At 48.4% G+C, this 24,036-nt stretch overlaps 1 protein-coding gene across 1 annotated transcript in view; it reads right to left on the reverse strand.

Moving 5' to 3' along the window:
- The window catches only part of SNAPC1 (small nuclear RNA activating complex polypeptide 1), a 102,920-nt gene that overhangs the window by 75,836 nt on the left and 3,048 nt on the right, over positions 1–24,036 (reverse strand). The window contains exons 3-8 of the mRNA XM_063947700.1: positions 21,864–22,004; positions 14,373–14,477; positions 14,076–14,234; positions 2,631–2,684; positions 2,462–2,524; positions 784–922 (exon numbers count right to left, since the gene is read on the reverse strand). Of these exons, the coding sequence (XP_063803770.1) occupies positions 784–922; positions 2,462–2,524; positions 2,631–2,684; positions 14,076–14,234; positions 14,373–14,477; positions 21,864–22,004 (661 nt within the window). The remainder of the gene's footprint in view (positions 1–783; positions 923–2,461; positions 2,525–2,630; positions 2,685–14,075; positions 14,235–14,372; positions 14,478–21,863; positions 22,005–24,036) is intronic.

Raw genomic sequence — 24,036 nt, forward strand, 5'->3', positions numbered from 1 at the left:
GTCCGCTCTGAGACGCTCCGCCTCCTTTCATGGCGCTGCTTCCCGCTCTCTGTTTGAATTATACTGGCCTGAGGTATGTGTTGGCAGTGATCCAGGGTCCCTGACAGGCTTGCCGACCAGTGTAGGGTGTAGCCGCTGACTCAGGGCGCCGCTCACAGCGCCGCACTATGTACCGCTGAGCCCCGGAGCACAGTTAGTACTGCGCTCCATACCCTGTTGCCGCAATCTTCAAACCGGCTCCCCGCTTGCTAGGGGGGCCGGTGACTAACTCGCCACAAGTCTTCTGGCTCTGTAAGGCGGTGGCGGCATGCTGCCGGGGTGAGCGATCCCCCGTGGCTGCGGTCGATCAATCCCCTCAGGAGTGCAGTGTCCTGTCAGCGGAAATAGTGGCTCAGACCCCTTAGAGCGGACACTACTCCCCCCCTTAGTCCCACGAAGCAGGGAGGCTGTTGCCAGCAGCCTCCCTGTAAAATAATAAACTCTAAAAAAAACTTTTACTAGAGAAGCTCTGGAGAGCTCCCCTAGCTGTGACCGGCTCCTCCGGGCACATTTTCTAAACTGACTCTGGTAGGAGGGGCATAGAGGGAGGAGCCAGCCCACACTCTCAAACTCTTAAAGTACCAATGGCTCCTAGTGGACCCATCTATACCCCATGGTACTAAGGTGGACCCCCAGCATCCTCTAGAACATAAGAGAAATAAGGAGAATATGAAACAAATTCTGTGTTTTGCATATATAGAAACACGGTTATGTAGATAAGACTCAGTGAAAAGAGTGAGATACCTCTCTTCTTCTGTGCTTCCCGTGCAGCCTTCCTCCTGGCTCTGCCTAGCCTCTGCCTCCTGGCTTTTGCGCTCCCATGATCAGACCCAGACTCGGAAGATACCAGCTGAACTTGTCGGTGCCGTCTGGATTTGATTGACTTTTTAGAGGGATTTACAAACAAAGAGAAAGAAAAAAAAAAAAAAAAGAGGGTTCATTTGTAACAACCTTTTAGACTCTCCTCTCAACAACTCAAGGTAGTATGCCTCATTCATTTATATCCTTCTGACATTATCCATAAGGTCAAAAATCTATAACCAGTTATCAGCTCTATACAATGTCCCTGGAACAACAATATCCACCAAGGCCCAATGCTATATTCTTGTTGAGTTGCCAGTCTTATGGGGGCTGTTAGTGCCAAGCAGCCATCTGACAACCAGATCCAGTCCATTTTCATCAGACTGTTCTCAGGCACTGCAACAGTGTTGGCTCCACACAATCGGCAACTCCAAGAAAATGTGGCAATCAATACTAGTTCATTTACGGTTAGCATTACTTGCCTAGTTTTACATTTACACCTGATGGACAGACTTTCCTACCTCCCAAAGCGCTGAATGAAAATCAAAAAAAGAGTAACCTCCGTTCTAGAGACACATGTGCACTAAATTACCCAATGCTGCAGTTAGGGATCACTACCTACAGACTACAAGCACCTGTGCCTATGATAATATGGAGAAATAAGAACATTTTTCTGTAGACCTGACTGAGAGCCAGATTCAATTAAGATACAATTAAATTTACCGCACCAGGAAGAGGGTGGTAGCCTTGGGCTTTAACTCTTAGGACTATTCAATCACAGTCCCTTTTTCCTGCGCATTAAATTACCCACTAACGCACGTTAACACACAGAATTCGGGATAAGTTCCCAGAGCTGTGCGTTAACACGCTCGTAAGCACCCGCAATCAGGGCATTTAACACAGATTTCTCTCTCAAGCTTGAAAAAATATCCACGTTACGTGCAGGCTGTGCGCTGAACGAAGGCTAGAATTTAATAACCCCGGCAGATCAATTAGCCCGTGGTAACTAACTACAGCTAATTGAATCTGGCCCTCAAATTTGCAACAATAAATGAAAACGTGCCCAGCACAAAACAGCAAGCAATCCAAAATTAAAAACAAAATAAATAAAATAAAGTAAAGTAAAGCATTCGTAAGCAGCCAAAAAATACAATAAAACCTATAGATGTGTATTTCCTTTTTTTTTCCTTTTTATTACAGATTTGCTACAACTATAAACTGTAGCAAATGCTTTAAACTCACATTCACTGAATCTACTCTATCCTACGTGTATGGCGTTACTATGTATTTTGTACCCAATGACTTAATAATGCTTCCAAATGTGAGGATGTGCTAGATGATGTGCAATATAATCTGCTCCACCTGTGGATGCAGTCACATAAGACTTTGCAATAGATAACCTGTAACTGCTTCAAGCGCAGGAGCATAGTGGTCTACTTTCTAAACTGCCCTCCGGGAGGTATCAGATGGCTGGTGCACGTGACAGGTGGGGAGCCTGACCTGCTGCAATTTTACATTTGTTTTTATTTACTTTAAGGGAATCAAGGATCATTGGCTTGTTGGAAACTCTTTAGGATATCAGAGTAAAGCTCAATGTTTCCTGGACAGGAAAATACTTTACCTGTGTCGCTGAAGTATAACATTTGGATTTGATTTGCGCCAACATTTTTGCTCTGCCCGAACCCTAAAAATACAACAAACATTAGCCAATACTATCACGGTTTCTAAAATGCTTGCAGAGCTGTGCTGTTCTCCTGTTACTTGGTGTCATAGAACACTGTACCATTTACCTCTGACTCCTGAGAAGTTTCTTCTTTGTCATCCTCATTTTTGGTTCTTGGTGTCTACAATAAGAAACCAGAGTTTGCAATATTTGATATTAGCATATGTAAAGAGATCTGACTCATATCTTCCCCCTTCTAGTGGTCAGCAACAATAAGGACTGTCTAGAAATAAAGGGGGGAAAGGCACAATATGTTGTAATTATTTCCGCTTTACCTATGACAAGAAACTTATTTGTAGACTCTACTGGAACCACGCCCCCGTGATTGCCGTTGTATAAAAAGTGCGGTCAGAATGCAGATACGTGCGAATAGCGACGCTGGCCTCCTGACTGCCTGGATCCCAAACATAAGTATCCCTCGGAGGTCATGGACAGGCTGCGGGGGGAGGGTTAAGCTTAGGCTAGTAGGTACGAGGGTGGATATTAGTGTACTAAGTCATTATATATGAATATGCGGGATGTTGTTGGCATCCTGGGTGTCAGAATGCAGATGCTGGAATCCCGACCTGACTGCCAGGATTCCGAACGCAAGTATCCCGGGGAGGTTATGGTTAGGCTGCAGGAAGGGAGTGTTAGGGTCAGGCTGCAGCCAGGGGAGGTTATGGTTAGGCTGCAGGAAGGGAGAGTTAGGGTCAGGCTGCAGCCAGGGGAGATTATGGTTAGGCTGCAGGAAGGGAGAGTTAGGGTCAGGCTGCAGCCAGGGGAGATTACGGTTAGACTGCAGGAAGGGAGAGTTAGGGTCAGGCTGCAGCCAGGGGAGATTACGGTTAGACTGCGGGAGGGAGGGTTAGGTTTAGGCTGCGAGGAGAGAGGGTTAGGGGGAGGCAGATGATTAGGGTTAGCTGCCTCATGCACCCCTGTCGGGATTTCGAACAGTTAGGATTTCGGTGTCCGTATTCGGAGCGCCAGCATCCCGAACCGAACTCGAATATGCAGCCTATCCATTCAGTAGGCATCTCATCATATCTATAAGCTCTCAGGAGCAGGGCCCTCTTCCTTCTCTTATTTAAAGTATCTTCTACTCCATAATCCCTTCGATGGCACCAAATCTCTCAGTTTTCTACCACCCTGATATTTATTACAGTGTCTTCTGCTGATGCAGAAATGTTTATAAACCCTGTATGGGATCCAGTCAGAATCCCGGCAGTCAAAACACTGACACTGGAATCCTGACACTGCTCAGAATGCCGACGCCGGCATCCTGACAAGGATCACGATCCCGACCGCCGGTATCCTGACAGGCAGGATCCCAAACAAGGGTTTGCCAGGGCTGCGGACAGGTAAGCAGCAGAGCAGGGGGTTAGGTTTAGGCTGCGGGGGGGAGGATTAGGTTCCAGAAAGTGGAGGGATAGGCTTAGGCTGCGGGAATGAGGGGGGGGGGGGCTTTAGGTTTAGGCACAGCAGGGAAGGGTTAGAATTAGGCTGCCGGGAGAAAAAGATTAGGTTTAGGCTACGGAACGTAAGGGATAGGGGGGCATTGAGGGCAGGCAAGTATACTTATCTAGCCCCTGTCGGGATTCTCACCATCGGGATGCCAAGGTCGGTCTAGCTGGCATCTCATATCCAATCCCCATGTACTTGTCCTAACTTGTCTTGAACTGTAAATCACTTTTTTCTTGTTTTGTTTATGTACTCTGGGGGTAATTCAGAGTTGTTAGCAAACAAAAAAATTTAGCAATTGAGCAAAACCATGTTGCACTGCCGGTGGGGCAGATGTAACATGTGCAGAGAAATATAGATTTGGATGGGTTATACTGTTTCTGTGCAGGGTAAAAAATGGCTGATTAATTTTTACACTGAAATTTAGATGTCAGTTTGAACACACCCCAGCCAAATCTAACTCTCTCTGCACACGTTATATCTGCCCCCTGCAGTGCACATGGTTTTGGGGGTCATTCTGACCCGTTCGCTCGCTTTTTGTAGCAGCCGAGCGAACGGGTCCCTACTGTGCATGCGCCGGCGCCATAGTGCACCAGCGCATGCCAGACGGCCGAAGGCAGTAGCAGGGCTGCGATCGCCTCTGCCTGATTGACAGACAGAGGTGATCGCTGGGCGGGAGGGGGTGGAACGGCCCAACCAACGCAGGTGTGGCCGGACCGAACGGGGGGGGGGGGGGGGCGTGCCGCAGCGGCTGCGTGACGTCACATGCAGCCGCTACGGGCCGGGGAGCGATGAGTAGCTCCCGGCCAGCACGCGATGCCTTTGCACTTCTGCAGGGGGGGCTGTGCTGGGCGTCCCTCCGCATGTCAGTGTGAATGATCGTAGCTGTGCTAAATTTAGCACAGCTACGATCAACTCGGAATGACCCCCTTTGCTCATTAGCAAACAAATTGGCTGCTGCGATCAGATCTGAATTAGGCCCAAAGATATAAGCAGCTTAGTGCAATGTGGAGGCAGCAGACTTGAGGCCAGATTCAAATGTTCCCCCGTGCCCCACCTGCAGTGCACATGGTTTTACCCAATTACTAACTTTTTGGATTGGCTACCAACTCTGAATAACCCCCTCTGTAATTGGGCACTAGTAGGTATATTACTCCTAGTGAACTGGCTGAATTACTATGAATATTGGTTCCGCCCATAAAATATCTGCCTCCACTCTGTAAAGATAAGTGCCTTTTACAGGGCAACAAAACCACAAAATTGGATTCAGTGGGCAGAATGGGCAACTGTTTATCTCTCCCATCTAAAGTGATGAGAGATCAATATTCAATTGGTTACTTTTTATAACGCTGATCGCGCCCAGACAGGCCCGGGGTTAGCTGCGTAAAATGGCTAAACCTGATCAAAGTGGTGGGTAGAAAGCGAAAAGTGCTGTTTCAGCACCCAAACTGGTCACTTTTTGAACATTTCAGCTCGCCAGCAAGGGGAGCTGTGAGCTGAATTGTGTCTCCCTGCGGCTCATCGCGCCCAAATGGAGCAAAAATGTAATTGCTCCATCTAGAGCCAGGGAGAAAGGAGGATTTTGGTACTTACCGATAAATCCCTTTTTCGGAAGCCATAGGGGACACTGGCACAATTTCAAGACTGTGGCTTACAGGGAGCTGGCACTTTAAATAATCTAAGAAGTGAAACAGGCTCCTCCCCTTCTATGCCCCATCATCCCTCAGTTATGAATTAGCCGAGAGGAGACGGGAAGAAGAGAACAGAAACTAGACGAGGGAAGAGAGCATATAACAATTAAACACAGCAGAACAACAAGGAAGGCAAGAGAACAGCGACGGGCGGGCGGCCAGTGTCCCATATGGCTTCCGAAAAAGGGATTTATCGGTAAGTGCCAAAATCCTCCTTTTTCTGTCAGTCACTAGGAGACACTAGCACAATGTCAAGACTGTGGGGACGTCCCAAAGTTTCCCCGCGGGGCAGGAGATCGCTGAGGAACTTGCAAACAAGACGGCCAAACCATGAAGTATCAAACTTGTAGAATTTTGCAAACGTATGAATACTGGACCAAGTGGCTGCCATACAGAGTTGAGACGTGGTAGCCACCCTACTAGTGGCTGCCGAAGACCCAACTGAGCGTGTAGAGTGGGCAGCAATGGTTAATGGAGGTCGCCTAGATTGGTGTAGATAGGCCTGACGAATAGTAAACCGAATCCAGCGGGCCAAGGTCTGCTTAGTAGGAGGTCACTCTTGACTTGGAAGATCATAAAGCACGAAGGAAACATCAGTCTTTCGGAATGGTGCTGTTCATTCCACGTAGACCTTCAACGTTCTCACTACATCCAAAAAAGAAGGTGTCCCAGAATCCTCCTGCAAGGATGGTACCACAATAGGCTGATTGATATGAAAAGCCGACACGACCTTGGGAAGAAAAGCAGCATGGGTTCTCAACTCTGCCCTATCAGGATGAAAATTCAAGTAGGGAGGCTTACAAGACAAGGCACTTGGGGGCTAGTTCAGGTTGGATCGTAAACTGCAATCCAACCGGAATTTTTACGAATGTCCCGCGGGCGTATGTGCAGTGCCCATCCTGCACATGCGTCCGCACTTTTTGCCGGGGGCCGCAGAAAATGCGATCGCCTCTGCTCTGGTCAGCATGCTGGGTGGGCCGGTTTAGCATGCTAGGAAAAGGATAGCAAATTCTGCTGATTAGCAGAATTTGCTATCCTTATGAATTAGCCCCATTATTCAGATACTCTGAAGCTATAGCCAGTAGAAAAACTGTAAGATATTTAAGGTCTGATTCTTCCAAAGGTTCAAAACAGGGTGACTGTACATAATCCAGAACTAGATTTAAAACCGAAGGAGCTGTAAGAGGAACAAACGGGGGATGTACACGTAGGACCCCTTGTAGGAAAGTTTGCACATTTGGTAGGAGCGCAAGGCGTCTCTGGGGGAAAAAAAAAAGGTAAGGCAGATACCTAAACTTTCACGGATCCCAGATGAAGTCCGTAATCTAAACCTGCCTGTAGAAAGAGCAAGAACCATGAGAGACGAAAATAATCTGATTGAAACCCTTTTCGGTCACACCAAGAGATATACGACTGCCAGATGCAATGGTAATGGGTTGCGTAACAGGTTTTCCTGCCCGCAACATCATGGGAATTACACCTTCCAGAATTCCTTTGCATTTTAGGATGTCAATCTAGTGCCATCAAAATGACCGTGATTGACTCCTGTTTGATATTCTTGAGAATACGGGACAATAGAGGGAATGGAGGAAACACGTATAATAGGTTGTACGGCCAAAGCGTCTACAGCTTGAGGATCCCGTGTTCTGGAGATATATCGAGGAAGCTGATGATTGAGGTGGGACGCCATGAGATCCACCTCTGGACATATCCCAGTGATCGCAAAAACGCGATATGGCGCGTATTTTACCCCGTTTGGATGGCTGGGAACTCACTTTTCTAAAATGGGAGGGTCCCCGGGGACGCGCACTGCTGCGGCCAATTACAAGCGGTCAATTAACGGATTGATGGATCCTGGGTTTAAAAAGAGGAAGTGGAGCCTTGGCTCCTCTCCTGATCACATGCAGCGGCTTCACAAGGTCCCGGGTTCCCGGCATGACGGCGCAGCGTAGTGTGCGGGATTGCCTGGAAGGCTGCAGAAGACAATTTGTTTTTTACGTGGCTGCACTCAAGGGTGATTCAGTCAGCAGGTTACAGGTATGCTACGAGGGGTCAGCAGTAGTAAATGTGCTGTGGAGTCAGGGGAAAGGGTAGCGGGTGTCTGTGTATGCGGCTGTCGGTGGAGGTATAGAAGGTGAGCGGGCGCCTGTGCTGCAGGGGGGAGAAGTCAAGCGGTTGTCTGTGATGCAGGGGGGAGAGGTGGAGAAGGAGCCGAGCGGGTGGCTGTGCTGCAGGGGGGAGAGGGGGAGAAGGAGCCGAGCGAGTGGCTGTGCTGCAGGGAGAAGAAGGGGGAGAAGGAGCCGAGTGGGTGGCTGTGCTGCAGGGGGGAGAAGGAGCCGAGCGGGTGGCTGTGCTGCAGGGGGGAGAAGGAGCCGAGCGGGTGGCTGTGCTGCAGGGGGGAGAGGGGAAGAAGGAGCCGAGCGGGTGGCTGTGCTGCAGGGGGGAGAGGGGGAGAAGGAGCCGAGCGGGTGGCTGTGCTGCGGCGGAGGGGGGGGGGGGGGGGGGGGAGATAAGGAAGAGCCAAGCAGGTGGCTGTGCTGCAGGGGGTGAGAGGGGGAGAAGAAGCCGTGTGGGTGGCTGTGCTGCAGGGGGAGACGGGGAGAAGGAGCCGAGCAGGTGGCTGTGCTGCAGGGGGAGAGAAGGAGCCGCGCAGGTAGCTGTGCTGCAGGGAGGGGGGGTGGGAAGAGCGGAGCAGGTGGCTGTGCTGCAGGGGGGAGAAGGAGCCGAGTGGGTGACTGTGCTGCAGGGGGGAAAAGGAGCCGAGCGGTGGCTGTGCTACAGGGGGGAAAAGGAGCCGAGCGGGTGGCTGTGCTGTAGGGGGGAGAAGGAGCCGAGCAGGTGGCTGTGCTGCAGAAGGGATAGGGGGAGACGGAGCCGAGCGGGTGGCTGTGCTGCAGGGGGGAGAGGGGGAGAAGAAGCCGAGCGGGTGGCTGTGCTGCAGGGGGGAGAAGGAGCCGAGCAGGTGGCTGTGCTGCAGGTGGGGGGGGGGGGGGAGAGAAGGAGCCGAGCAGGTGGCTGTGCAGCAGGGAGGGAGGGGGGGGGAGAGCAGAGCAGTTGGCTGTGCTGCGGGGGGAGAAAGAGCCGAGCAGGTGGCTGTGCTGCGGGGGGGGGGGGGGGGGGGGGGGGGGGCGAGCAGGTGGCTGTGCTGCAGGGGGGGGGGGGGGGAGAAAGAGCCGAGCAGGTAGCTGTGCTGCAAGGGAGGAGAGAGGGAGAAGGAGCATGTGTTACTTGACTAAAGAAAAATAATCTCTGAGATGTTGTGCAATACATGTATATTCATGATGTTAACCATACATTATATACTATATAGCTGTTTGTTTGTTATACACTTTTAGTGTTTGTAGTGTTGGATTTTCCTTTTCTATAGAATAGCTGTTTTTAGGATGTGTGCGTGTATTATATTATAGAAATAATAAGCAGAAAACACTGCCAATTAACTGCACCTACCCCCTCCCTATCCCCAAACCCTGCCTGTCCTTAGTTCCCTCTAGCCCCAGCTCTACCTCAACTTCCCTCTGCCTCTACCCTCAGCTCTACACAAACTGCTGCTTGCCCTTACCCCCTCTATCCCAAGCTGCCACTTGACCAAAACACTGTCCCAACTATGTATGCCCTCACCCTCTATATGTTATGGGACCCAGAAATTGTGAAGTAGGACCCCAAAAATTCAAAGCGAGGGGTCCCTGGGACCCACGTTTTTTTCTCGTCCAGCACGATCACTGCACCCAGAGTTGTGTTAGGGTGTCAAACACCTCTGGGTGAAGTGCCCATTCTCCCGGATGTAGATCCTGATGGCTGAGGTAGTCTGCTTCCCAATTGTCCACTCCTGGAATGAATACCACCGAGAGAATTACAGCGTTACGGTCTGCCCACTAGAGGATGTGTGTCACTTCTCGCATCGCCTGGTGACTGCGAGTTCCTCCTTGTTTGTTTACATACACTACAGTAGCCACGTTGTCCGATTGAACCTTTATCGCCTTGGATCGAAGAATGTGGGCAGCTTGTTCCAGCGCACTGTAGATCGATCTCAGTTCCAACATATTTAATGGCAACAGTGATTCCTGTGGAGACCAGTGGCCCTGAAGATGGAAGTCCAACCCAACCGCGACCCATCCCCTGAGGCTGGCACCCGTCATTAGGAGAGTCCAGTTCCATATTACGAAACGCCTGCCCGCAGTGAGATTGTGCAGCTGGATCCACCAAAGAAGCGAAATTCGTGTCTCTGGAGTCAGACGAACCAACTGCTGAAGGTGTAAATGCGACCCTGACCATTGATGTAACAGGTCCAGCTGGAAAGGATGTGAATGAAAACGGACGAACTCCAGAGTTTCGAAGGCAGCTACCATTTTTCCAAGCAAACAAATGCATAAATGGACTGACACCAGTTGTGGTTTGAGGACAGCTTCCTTACACTCAGAGCTTTGTCTTGTGGCAGAAAAACTTTCTGCACGTTGGTGTCCAAGATCACACGAGAAACTGGATACGTTGAAGGTTGGATTTTCAAAAATTGATTATCCATCCGTGTTCCACTAACACACTGTATGTTAATAGAGCATGCTCTTGGAGAATGAGATCGGATGAAGCTTTGAGGTAGTCTAGGTATGGCATTATTTTTGACTCCTAATAACCTGAGGTGAGCAATCACCACCGACATGACCTTGGTAAACATCCTGGGTGCCGTGGAGAGTCCAAATGGCAAAGCTCTGAACTGAAAATGATCCTGTTGAATAGCGAAACCGACAAACGCTTGGTGAGGTTCCCAGATCGGGATGTGGAAATACACATCCTTGATATCCAGAGATATCATGAACTCCTTGGGTTCCAGGCTCAAAATCACTGCGTTGAGCGACTCCATCTTGAACCGGTAATAAGTTAGAAACTGATTCAATGATTTTAGGTTTAGGATAGGTCTTACAGTTCCAACCAGTTTTGGAACTACAAAAAGATTGGACTAATAATAAGCCTTCTTTCGCTGAAGCGGTGGCACTGGCATTAATACAGTCAATCCCACTAAGGTCCATATTGCACCTTGAAGGGCTAACCATTTGTCCAGAAATATTTGGAAGACTTGTCGTAAAATATTTCTTTGGCGGTAAAACTTCAAAATCTAACTTGTACCCTTGGGAGATGATACTGCGAATCCACGCATTGTCTGATAACTTGAAGCAGGCATCTTGAAAATTTCGAAGCTGCGCTCCCACCGTACCTGTGCCCCGGCGGGAAGGAAGACCGCCATGCCATGGTCTGTTCTGTAGGCTTTGGGTCCTGACGACGAACAACGACTGGTTGTTTGCCGCGACCTCTGCCTCGCAAAGATGAATTTCTGCCACAACCTCTAAAAGATTGGGTGGGACAAAAGGACTGAAAAGATATTCCGGAATAAAAGTGTTTAGGCGTGGTGGAAGGGTCGGTAAAAAGGTAGAATTATCCCCCGTAGCTTGCAAAATTAACGTATCCAGTTCTTTTCCAAAAAGAATGTCACCAGTAAACGGCAGTGCCTCCGTCGCTCTATTGGACTCCGTATCTACCTGCCATGACCTTAGCCACAAGGAGTCTTCTGGCAACAATAGCCGAAGCTGAGATTCTCGAATTCACTTGGCCAGCATCTCTAGCCGCTTCCCCTAAATATACGGCTGACTCCTTAATGTGTTCCGCTAGGATAACTACTTCTCCAATCGGCACTCCATTTTGTAATTCCGTAATTAACTTAGTGGCCCAATGCTTCACTGCTTTGTTCACCCAAGAGCTCACCAAGGTTGGTCGAAGGTACACCTGCGACCGAATATATTAATTTCAGCATGGTGTCCACTTTCCGATCAGACGGGTCTTTCAAAGAAGTTGCATCTTCTTTGACAGCCTGGAGAGAGAGAGGAGTCCACCCGAGGTGACTTTTCCCACTTATCAGTCATGGGCGATGGAAACGGATAACTACTGAGGAATCTTTTAGGCATTTGAAACCATTTGTCTGGGTTTTTCCATGCCTCAGTCAGCTGATCATCCAGCTTTTTTGAAAAAGGATAAGTGACTGATCATCGCCGTTTTCAACCAAATAAGGTAGTATCTGGCGAATCCGGAGCCGTAGTTTCGGAGATGTTCAAAACCTGTTTTATTGCTAAAATAAGAGATTCAAGCCCTTGGGAAGATTCCGGAGAAACTTCATCGTCCGAGTCAGTAATCTCGACCACCCAACTCCCATTCGTCTTCTTCAGCTTCGTCCTGAGAGAGAAGTTCTTCTACTGATTCATCGGACTGCAGAAGTAATGGTACTGGACACTTTTCAGCCTTAGTCACTGTCTGCAACTGTTTATTGGACGTGCCCAAGCGTCTTGCGAGACCCTCAACTGACTTGGCTAGCCCTGCCACCCAGGGCGGTCCCGTAGCAATAGAGGGAACATTATTTTGAGGGAAGTCCGTTACCGTCTCGCAAGTCTTCCGTAAAGCAGCCACCTCAGTATGTAATTTAGAAATGGTTCCTGTGAGCGCTAACACCCAGGGGAAAAAATTAGCATCTTGGGATGGATTAACTAATGTAGACTCTGAAGCACATGTTTCACATAGGGAGGAATCATCTGTGTGAGCCTTTTTGATACACTTCGCACAGACAAATCATTTTTGTGATGCCGGTCCCTTGGCTGCCATTGTGATGGACAGAGTGGAGCACTCTCAATACAACAGACAGAGCGAGAGAGAGAGATATCAGAAGGATAGAGGGAGATCTAATATTTGCACTACTCCCCTATTCTAAACTCCCTCAGCCACCAGCCTGTATTTGGTGTGCAGGCTTTCAAGTTTCTGGCAATCTGTAGCAATGTGCACCTGTCTCTACTAACAGTGCTGTTTCCTGAGGAGAGCAGAAACATTGGGGGTAATTCAGACCTGATCGCTCACTAGCTGGTTTTTGCAGTCCTGCGTTCGCATGGTTGCCGCCCACCGGGGAGTGTATTTTAGATGTTCAAGTGTGCGATCGCATGTGCAGCCGTGCGGTACAAAAAAAAAAAAATACACTTTGTGCAGTTTCTGAGTTGCCCAGGATGAACTCAGCTGTTGCAATCACTTCAGCCTGTCCAGGGCCGGAATTGATGACAGACACCCGCCCTGCAAACGCTTGGACACGCCTGCGTTTTACCAACCTCTCCCTGAAAACGGTCAGTTGCCACCCAAACACACCTTCTTCCTATCAATCTACTTGCGATCGACTGTGCGAATGGATTCTTCGTAAAACCCATCGCACAGCAACGATCCGCTTTGTACCCGTGCGGCGCGCCTGCGCATTGCGGTGCATACGCAGTTCTGACCTGATCGCACACCGCTGCAAAAAACGCTAGCGAGCAATCAGGTCTGAATTACCCCCATTGTTGCTAACACATGAACTGCCGGGCTGAGAACAGCGCCTTTTTGTGATTGACCGGTTAAAAAACCCGCCCCGCCTCCCCCCCCTTGCCCAGGCACCCATCTCAACCAGGTCCAACACCATTTTAAATGGGTGCCTGACCAAATTAACAACAGGTCTTTGTTGCACTTAATATATAAAATGTGTTCTGTTATGAACCCTGCTGTCCCACCGCGGTATTCTGGCTGCAAGTACCCCCATTCCCTGCAGTGCACATCTAGTGGGCGACTTTGCAGGCTGTAGCTAGATCACGCTGCCGCGTTGTGTAATGTCAGCGCACCAGTGAAGTGGAAACAACGCCGCTGCTACCCGTGACGCCGGGAAAATGGTCTCGGTTAGCGCTGTGAAGGAGAAGAAAGGAGGGGAAAGGGGTGGCCGCTGTGCTGGAAGCTGCCGCTGCGTGGTCAGCACGGCAGTGAAGACAACAATACCGCTGCCGCGTCTACCTCTGACCCCAGGGTACTTGCGCTGGTGGAGGATGCGGCCGCCGCATATCTGTACAGGGAGGGTGTGCTCACCGGATCGTTGCTGCCTCAGGATGGTGTGGCTTTTGTCTTAGGAACAAACAGTGCTTCTCAGTTAAGCTCTGTTCTCCCTTGTGCAGCGTAACGCTGCTAGTGTCTGACCCGGACCCCACTTCTGTAGTTAAGTGGCGAAGGGTTCCTGAGGCCAAGGGACTAAGTCCCAAGAACTATAAAAGATTCAAAATAAAATTAAAAAAAGATGCAACTGAGCAGGAGCTCAGTCAGCAGTGACCGGCTCCCTCAGCACAAATTCAAAACTGAGGGATGATGGGGGATAGAGGGGGAGGAGCCTGGTTCACTTATTAGATTATTTAAAGTGACAGCTCCCTGTAAGCCACTGTCGTCACCCCAGTCTTGAAGTTGTGCCAGTGTCCCCTAGTGGCTGACAGAAAAAAACAATTGAATTCCTCCCATTAGGTTTGTCACTATGGAGAAAATCTCACTGTATATTGTGCCTTCTAACATACCCTTTTTTCCTGTTTCCAGCGCTGATGTTCTTCAACTATTGATTGGAGGTTACCAGCAAATTCTTCCTTTATTAAGCTCAGAGACTTATCTGGCTGCGATTTATCAGAAGAAATCAGACACTTGGTTTTCTGATAGTGCTCATGAATATTCATAATTTCCTGAAAACCAGAGGAAGATCAGTCTGTCAGGACATATAGAATACATGCATGAAATAAAGTTTATAGGGCTCATTCCTGACATCAGAACACTCTAATACTCGTAAGGAAAAAGATGAAGCATAAAATAAATAGGCATACCTCCACAGTTTCTGTTGTAACCAGATCGGCTACTCTGTCTCTTTTGTCCTTAAATTCTTCTTTACCGCCATCCGTTGGTATAGTCCTCTGTGACCTGAACGTCAGCTGCAAACATACACATAACATTGTAACTAAGGGGGGGTATTCAATTGGTGCCAGTTTTTCCAACAGTCGGAAAAATTGCACTTTTTAGGTCGAATATGCATTCGACCTATTCAATGAAAGTATCGTTTTTCGACTGTCGAAAAAAACAGCACTGTCGGAAAACGTGTGGATCGGCGAATTACTCGATAGTCCTAAGTGTACAAGCAGATATGCTGCAAAGAACTGGCATCTCAAAATTATACAAATTGAAGAGGAATTCATCCAAGAATGTTTCCCTTATTATTACATGTAGTGTTTGCTATTTCCATCCAAGTCTCCAATGGTTGCAAACTGCACACCTATGTGTACTCCAGCATTAAACTGGGTACATACTAGTGAGAAAAAACGGGCAACTGGCCGTCGCACCGACCGAGCGGCCGATTAGTTAAGCTATACACACTATCCAATCAATATGTCAGGCCAGATATCCCAACTGGGCTCGCATATGAATTTGCCAGCCCAGCTGCAACGTTATTGTTGGTGGTTCATGTCACCGGCATATGGGTAGGTCGGCGGTATACATAGCCAGACATGCGGTTATATCTGCATCGGCTGTGCCGCAAGGCTGACCTGATATGACATCATACACAGATATATTGGCAGTACACACCTGCCAATGCACTACAGATACGTTTATCATTCACCGCAAGAACAACTTGCATATCTTTCCAGTTGCGACCCAGCATTAGGTTTATTGCTAGGTTCATACTGAGCAATGTGTCCCCAGCAGATATGATGGCCCGACATATTGGATCCTGGGTACAGATCAGAATGATCTAATGAAGAACGGAACGATCACTGTTCCGTCATTTATTAGCATACATCATGTTGCTAGGGTATCACCCGGTTGGCAATGCAGCAGGGACGACCAGGCAATGTTGATAGCGACCATGGGCACCTGCATATCGGGCATACACACTAAACAATATGCCCGATGTCGTTGCAATCCGTCTCAGTGTGTACTCAGCATTAGTGATCAATATCCGTCCAGTGCAAACTACCAGAGTGGATGATTGTTTCAGGATACGGGTTTCTGAATGTGAAGGAAGGAATTATAAGGAAGGATCTGAAACTTGGTAATGGGACGTATAGTCAATCCTAACACATGCACAAGGGGAGGGTCATGGACTACTGCCATGTCTGTCTGAACTGAGCAAGATAAGTAATAATCCAGATATCACCTTAACATACTGTAACAAACTACGTACATCCAATATTAAATCTTCAGATCAGTTATTCTTTTATAATGGGGTATACTGTACATCTACCGCATAGAAGGGATATGTCATATAAGAGATTAAGGGGCTCTTTCAGAGTAGCATGCTGTTAATCCATTTCTAAGAACTGCTTGTTTTGCAAGAAAAAATAAGATTTTACTTACCGATAAATCTATTTCTCGTAGTCCGTAGTGGATGCTGGGACTCCGTAAGGACCATGGGGAACAGCGGCTCCGCAGGAGACAGGGCACAAAATAAAAGCTTAAGGATCAGGTGGTGTGCACTGGCTCCTCCCCCTATGACCCTCCCCCAAGCCTCAGTTAGGATACTGTGCCCGGACGAGCGTACATAATAAGGAAGGATATTGAATCCCGCGTAAGACTCATACCAGCCACACCAATCACACCGTACAACTCGTGATCTGAACCCAGTTAACAGTATGATAAACGCAAAGGAGCCTCTGAAAAGATGGCTCACAACAATAATAACCCGAATTTTTGTAACAATAACTATATACAAGTATTGCAGACAATCCGCACTAGGGATGGGCGCCCAGCATCCACTACGGACTACGAGAAATAGATTTATCGGTAAGTAAAATCTTATTTTCTCTGACGTCCTAGTGGATGCTGGGACTCCGTAAGGACCATGGGGATTATACCAAAGCTCCCAAACGGGCGGGAGAGTGCGGATGACTCTGCAGCACCGAATGAGAGAACTCCAGGTCCTCCTCAGCCAGGGTATCAAATTTGTAGAATTTAGCAAACGTGTTTGCCCCTGACCAAGTAGCTGCTCGGCAAAGTTGTAAAGCCGAGACCCCTCGGGCAGCCGCCCAAGATGAGCCCACTTTCCTTGTGGAATGGGCTTTTACTGATTTTGGTTGTGGCAATCCTGCCACAGAATGTGCAAGCTGAATTGTACTACAAATCCAACGAGCAATCGTCTGCTTTGAAGCAGGAGCACCCAGCTTGTTGGGTGCATACAGGATAAACAGCGAGTCAGATTTTCTGACTCCAGCCGTCCTGGAAACATATTTTCAAGGCCCTGACAACGTCAAGCAACTTAGAGTCCTCTAAGTCCCTGGTAGCCGCAGGTACCACAATAGGTTGGTTCATGTGAAATGCAGAAACCACCTTAGGTAGAAATTGAGGACGAGTCCTCAATTCCGCCCTGTCAGAATGAAAAATTAAGTAAGGGCTTTTATATGATAAAGCCGCCAATTCTGACACACGCCTGGCTGAAGCCAAGGCTAACAGCATCGACACCTTCCATGTGAGATATTTTAAGTCCACAGTGGAAAGTGGTTCAAACCAATGTGACTTTAGAAAACTCAACACAACATTGAGATCCCAAGGTGCCACTGGAGGCACAAAAGGAGGCTGTATGTGCAGCACCCCTTTTACAAAAGTCTGAACTTCAGGTACTGAAGCCAGTTCTTTCTGGAAAAAAATCGACAGGGCCGAAATTTGAACCTTAATGGACCCCAATTTTAGGCCCATAGACAGTCCTGTTTGCAGGAAATGAAGGAAACGACCCAGTTGAAATTCCTCTGTAGGGGCCTTCTTGGCCTCACACCACGCAACATATTTACGCCAAATGCGGTGATAATGTTTTGCGGTTACGTCCTTCCTGGCTTTGACCAGAGTAGGGATGACTTCTTCTGGAATGCCTTTTTCCCTCAGGATCCGGCGTTCAACCGCCATGCCGTCAAACGCAGCCGCGGTAAGTCTTGGAACAGACAAGGCCCCTGCAGTAGCAGGTCCTTTCTTAGAGGTAGAGGCCACGGTTCGTCCGTGAGCATCTCTTGAAGTTCCGGGTACCAAGTCCTTCTTGGCCAATCCGGAACCACGAGTATAGTTCTTACTCCTCTCCTTCTTATGATTCTCAGTACTTTTGGTATGAGAGGCAGAGGAGGGAACACATACACTGACTGGTACACCCACGGCGTTACCAGAGCGTCCACTGCTATTGCCTGAGGGTCCCTTGACCTGGCGCAATATCTGTCCAGTTTTTTGTTTAGACGTGACGCCATCATGTCCACCTTTGGTTTTTCCCAACGGTTTACAATCAGGTGGAAGACTTCTGGGTGAAGTCCCCACTCTCCCGGGTGAAGGTCGTGTCTGCTGAGGAAGTCTGCTTCCCAGTTGTCCACTCCCGGAATGAACACTGCTGACAGTGCTATCACATGATTTTCCGCCCAGCGAAGAATCCTTGCAGCTTCTGCCATTGCCCTCCTGCTTCTCGTGCCGCCCTGTCTGTTTACGTGGGCGACTGACGTGATGTTGTCCGATTGGATCAACACCGCCTGACCCTGAAGCAGAGGTTTTGCTTGACTTAGGGCATTGTAAATGGCCCTTAGTTCCAGAATGTTTATATGAAGAGATGTTTCCATGCTTGACCACAAGCCCTGGAAATTCCTTCCCTGTGTGACTGCTCCCCAGCCTCTCAGGCTGGCATCCGTGGTTACCAGGATCCAATCCTGAATGCCAAATCTGCGGCCCTCTAGTAGATGAGCACTCTGCAGCCACCACAGGAGAGACACCCTTGTCCTTGGCGACAGGGTTATCCGCTGATGCATCTGCAGATGCGATCCGGACCATTTGTCCAGTAGATCCCACTGAAATGTTCTTGCATGGAATCTTCCGAATGGAATCGCTTCGTAAGAAGCCACCATTTTTCCCAGGACCCTCGTGCACTGATGCACTGAGACCTGGCCTGGTTTTAGGAGGTTCCTGACTAGCTCGGATAACTCCCTGGCCTTCTCCTCCGGGAGAAACACCTTCTTCTGGACTGTGTCCAGAATCATTCCTAGGAACAGTAGACGTGTCGTTGGAATCAGCTGCGATTTTGGAATATTTAGAATCCACCCGTGCTGACGTAACACTACCTGAGATAGTGCTACTCCGACTTCTAACTGTTCCCTGGATCTTGCCCTTATCAGGAGATCGTCCAAGTAAGGGATAATTAAAATGCCTTTTCTTCGTAGAAGAATCATCATTTCGGCCATTACCTTGGTAAAGACCCGAGGTGCCGTGGACAATCCAAACGGCAGCGTCTGAAACTGATAATGACAGTTTTGTACTACAAACCTGAGGTACCCTTGGTGAGAAGGGTATATTGGGACGTGGAGATAAGCATCTTTGATGTCCAGAGACACCATATAGTCCCCTTCTTCCAGGTTCGCTATCACTGCTCTGAGTGACTCCATCTTGAATTTGAACCTTTTTATGTAAGTGTTCAAGGATTTCAGATTTAAAATTGGTCTCACCGAGCCGTCCGGCTTCGGTACCACAAACAGCGTGGAATAATACCCCTTTCCCTGTTGCAGGAGGGGTACCTTGATTATCACCTGCTGGGAATACAGCTTGTGAATGGCTTCCAAAACTGCCTCCCTGTCGGAGGGAGACTTTGGTAAAGCAGACTTCAGGAACCGATGAGGGGGAAACGCCTCGAATTCCAGTTTGTACCCCTGCGATACTACCTGTAGAATCCAGGGATCCACTTGCGAGTGAGCCCACTGCGCGTTGAAATTCTTGAGACGGGCCCCCACCATATCTGAGTCTGCTTGTAAAGCCCCAGCGTCATGCTGAAGACTTGGCAGAAGCAGGGGAGTGCTTCTGCTCCTGGGAAGCGGCTGCATGGTGCAGTCTTTTTCCTCTTCCTCTGCCCCGGGGCAGAAAGGAGTGGCCTTTTGCTCGCTTGTACTTATGGGAACGAAAGGACTGAGTTTGAAAAGACGGTGTCTTTTTCTGCTGATGTGGAGTGACCTGGGGTAAAAAGGTGGATTTTCCAGCCGTTGCCGTGGCCACCAGGTCCGATAGACCAGCCCCAAATAACTCCTCCCCTTTATACGGCAATACTTCCATGTGCCGTTTGGAATCCGCATCCCCTGACCACTGTCGCGTCCATAACGCTCTTCTGGCAGAGATGGACATAGCACTTACTCTTGATGCCAGGGTGCAAATATCCCTCTGTGCATCACGCATATATAGTAATGCATCCTTTAAATGTTCTATAGTTAACAAAATATTGTCCCTATCCAGGGTATCAATATTCTCGGTCAGGGAATCCGACCATGCGACTCCAGCACTGCACATCCAGGCTGAGGCGATTGCTGGTCGCAGTATAACACCAGTATGTGTGTATATACTTTTTAGGATATTTTCCAGCCTTCTATCAGCTGGTTCTTTGAGGGTAGCCGTATCAGGAGACGGTAACGCTACTTGTTTTGATAAACGTGTGAGCGCCTTATCTACCCTAGGGGGTGTTTCCCAACGCGCCCTAACCTCTGGCGGGAAAGGATATAATGCTAATAATTTTTTAGAAATTAGCTGTTTTTTTATCGGGGGAAACCCACGCTTTTTCACACACCTCATTTATTTCCTCTGACTCAGGAAAAACTATTGGTAGTTTTTTCTCACCCCACATAATACCCTTCTTTGTGGTACTTGTAGTGTCAGAAAGGTTCAATGCCTCTTTCATTGCCGTGATCATGTAACGTGTGGCCCTACTGGACATTACGTTTGTCTCGTCACCGTCGACACTAGACTCAGTATCTGTGTCAGGGTCTGTGTCGACCCACTGAGGTAACGGGCGTTTTAGCGCCCCTGACGGTGTTTGAGACGTCTGGACAGGCACTAATTGATTTGCCGGCTGTCTCATGTCGTCAACAGTTTTTTGCAAATTGCTGACATTATCACTTAATTGTTTAAATACAATCATCCAGTCAGGTGTCGACTCCCTAGGGGGTGACATCACCAACACAGGCAACTGCTCCGCCTCCACATCATTTTCCTCCTCATACATGTCGACACACGCGTACCGACACACAGCACACACACCGGGAATGCTCTGATAGAGGACAGGACCCCACTTAGCCCTTTGGAGAGACAGAGGGAGAGTCTGCCAGCACACACCCAGCGCTATATATATATATACAGGGATAACCTTATATAAGTGTTACTCCCTTATAGCTGCTGTTAATATATTTATTTGCTGCCAAACGTGCCCCCCCATCTCTTTTGCAGGGGAGAGTCAGGGAGCCGTCCTTCCAGCGGAGCTGTGAGGGAAAATGGCGCTTGTGTGCTGAGGAGATAGGCTCCGCCCCTTCACGACGTCATTATCTCCCGCTTTTTTGTGTAAAATGGCAGGGGATTAAAATACATCCATATAGCCCAGGAGCTATATGTGATGTATTCTGTTTTGCCACCTAAGGTATTCTGTTATATTGCGTCTCAGGGCGCTCCCCCCCCAGCGCCCTGCACCCTCAGTGACCGGAGTGTGAAGTGTGCTGAGAGCAATGGCGCACAGCTGCGGTGCTGTGCGCTACCTTAGTCTGAAGACAGGATGTCTTCTGCCGCCGATTTCACCGGACCTCTTCGTCTCTTCTGGCTCTGTAAGGGGGACGGCGGCGCGGCTCCGGTGACCCATCCAGGCTGAACCTGTGATCGTCCCTCTGGAGCTAGTGTCCAGTAGCCTAAGAAACCCGATCCACTCTGCACTCAGGTGAGTCCGTTTCTTCTCCCCTTAGTCCCACGATGCAGTGAGCCTGTTGCCAGCAGGACTCACTGAAAATAAAAAAACCTAAACTAAACTTTTATTCTAAGCAGCTCAGGAGAGCCACCTAGATTGCACCCTTCTCGGCCGGGCACAAAAATCTAACTGAGGCTTGGGGGAGGGTCATAGGGGGAGGAGCCAGTGCACACCACCTGATCCTTAAGCTTTTATTTTGTGCCCTGTCTCCTGCGGAGCCGCTGTTCCCCATGGTCCTTACGGAGTCCCAGCATCCACTAGGACGTCAGAGAAATGGGGCCCAGGGAAGTGGACTGATAAATGATAAAGTCGTTTTCAGTGGGCATAATCCAGCATTCTTGTTTAATAAGGAGAGTTACTGTAGACTTACCTCTGTTAATTCCCTTTCTGCGAAGTACATAGGGTCCACAGGGAACATCGGGGGTATAGTGGTGGATAAGGCATCCACCACTATACCCCCGATGTTCCCAGTGGAACCTATGTACCCTGATGCAGAAAAATCTTTTTCCATTGCATGATTTCAAACAGTCCAAGCACAAACAGCAGCTGGATATTGCGCAGGACGTTAAAATGTGCCACACGCCATCTCTTTTCTTACCAGCATGGGCATAGCTGTGAAATAAAATGCCCGGCTCCGGCGCATGTGTCTGAAGACGTACACTGCATCTAAATGCTGAGCGCTGATGAGATCCTCATGAAATTTTTCTATTTCACTCCAGTCCTTCAGAGCTATTCGTATCTGCAGGAGAAGAAAGAAGATCACATTGTGTTTCTCTGATCCCGTACACCACCGGCTGCCTGCGAGTCAGACAGAAATAAGAGGAATACTGGCAATAGTCTTTGTTAGTAAATGAGCTTCACTGCATGCCAAGGAAAGGAGGAAACACAACATTCTACTGTTATACAGTTTGGCAAAATGATAGAGAACATGCCTACAAAATGTTTCTACACAACGCAAAAACAGATTTTCTGTGATCTCGTTGCTTTTCCCCATAGGATCAAATTCAATTGACACATGTATTTATAAGATACACTACAAAAAGAAATCCCTTTTTATATCCTAAAAGCATAGAATTAATACAGAATTCCCACGGGTAGACTAGGCAATGATACAATTATTTAATCTACATTTTGAAAGTGCAGTTCTGCGGTATGGAGGCAGCCAGTAGCAATATCACATAACTATGTACAATTACTGTGACCATTAGCTACAACTCACATCATTCACTGCAATACTGCACTGAACTGAACAGTATGGGCCAAATTTAGAGGTGGACGCAGACACATCTTAATTACTGCAGAGCTACAAAGTCCTTCCCTGGTGTACATCAATGCGTATGAATGTGCCTGAGACACCCACTTTGGGCATCTGTAGACAATGTACTACTGCCTGGTGAGTCTTTAGACACCCATCATCGGTCTCACCATTAAAACTACCAGCTGCCCTATGTAAATGCAGCCTTTCCCACTGAGTATGGCCTCCAATGTAAATGAGTCAGCATCTGTGCATGCAAACACTTCAGTGATCCATAACCCTGCCACAAGATGCACCATCTCTGTGCATCTATTCAGCCACCTCCCAGTCACTGCCCAGGAACGCCCAACACTTAGGGGTCTATTCAATTCAAGCCGGAATTCCCGACTTGTCAGAAAACGTCAGTTTCCGACAATTTAAGGTCAAATCCAGATCCGATCTACTCAATCAAACTGCCGTTTATCCGACAAGTTAGAAATTCTGACTTGTCTGAAAACACGTGGATAGGTGGATTAGCCACGGATCCACGTGTTTTGTTGGATTCACGGCCAAATCCGTAAGGTTTTAGCCCCCGTTTCCAACAATGTCAATCAGACTTTAAAAAAAGTTGGATTGGCATTGTCGGGAACAGCCAAAACTTGTCGCATTTGGTCGCAAATTGAATACTGAAATGTTGGGTCCTTTCCGACATCAATTGAACAGACCCCTTAGCCACCTTCCATTCACTGCCCAGAGATTTTTCCAGACATTTTTGATACCATGTGTCTCAACTGCAAAAGCACCTTGGTGGGTACACTGCGCCATTGCGTGCCAAACATCTGAAAGCCAACATATGCGGAGAAGGTGTCTGAAATGAAAGCGTGCAGACAGTGCCAAAGCTGCTAACTAGTGTCTACCATAGCAACAAAGCAAAACAGTACTACGCCACAAGAGGTCTTCTAAAATACAGATCACAGAATACATGTTGTTTGGCAAATATATTTCTAGACCGAATATGTTTATAGAAAGTTAATCAGGGTTGCTGACATTCTGGCTGCCCCCCTCCGGGAGGGGGCATTGGGGCATGGTGTTTGTGTCATCGAGGCCACGTCCCTCTATACAATGCTGCTATTACAGGCATTGTACAGCAGGGGCCAGGGCTACGAAGGCACGATTCAGCACAAATCGCGTCATCAGGTCCCCTCGGACCGCCCACTTGTGCTCTGTAAGTAGGTGGCCGAGGGGGGCAGCAACTGCGGAAGACAAGCTCACCTTTCCGGTGGGCCAGGAGTGGGACCCGATTTTCAGGAGCCTCATGGCCATTCTGGGAAGGTAGGCAAGTATGAAGTTAATTCAGATTTCTTTGCAAATCCAGTGCAGCAATTAGACACCATTATAACCAAAATGCATATTTTATATTTCCACTATTACAAAATAGATGGACTGAGGTTTATAATTCTATGATGTTCCGCTGCCATATTTTTCCAACACATCCTGTTCTTACTCTAGTGAGTAAAAAGTGTGACTAGTTTAACTG

The sequence above is a fragment of the Pseudophryne corroboree genome, chromosome 12 (genome assembly GCF_028390025.1).
Source record: "Pseudophryne corroboree isolate aPseCor3 chromosome 12, aPseCor3.hap2, whole genome shotgun sequence".
NCBI lineage: Eukaryota > Metazoa > Chordata > Amphibia > Anura > Myobatrachidae > Pseudophryne > Pseudophryne corroboree.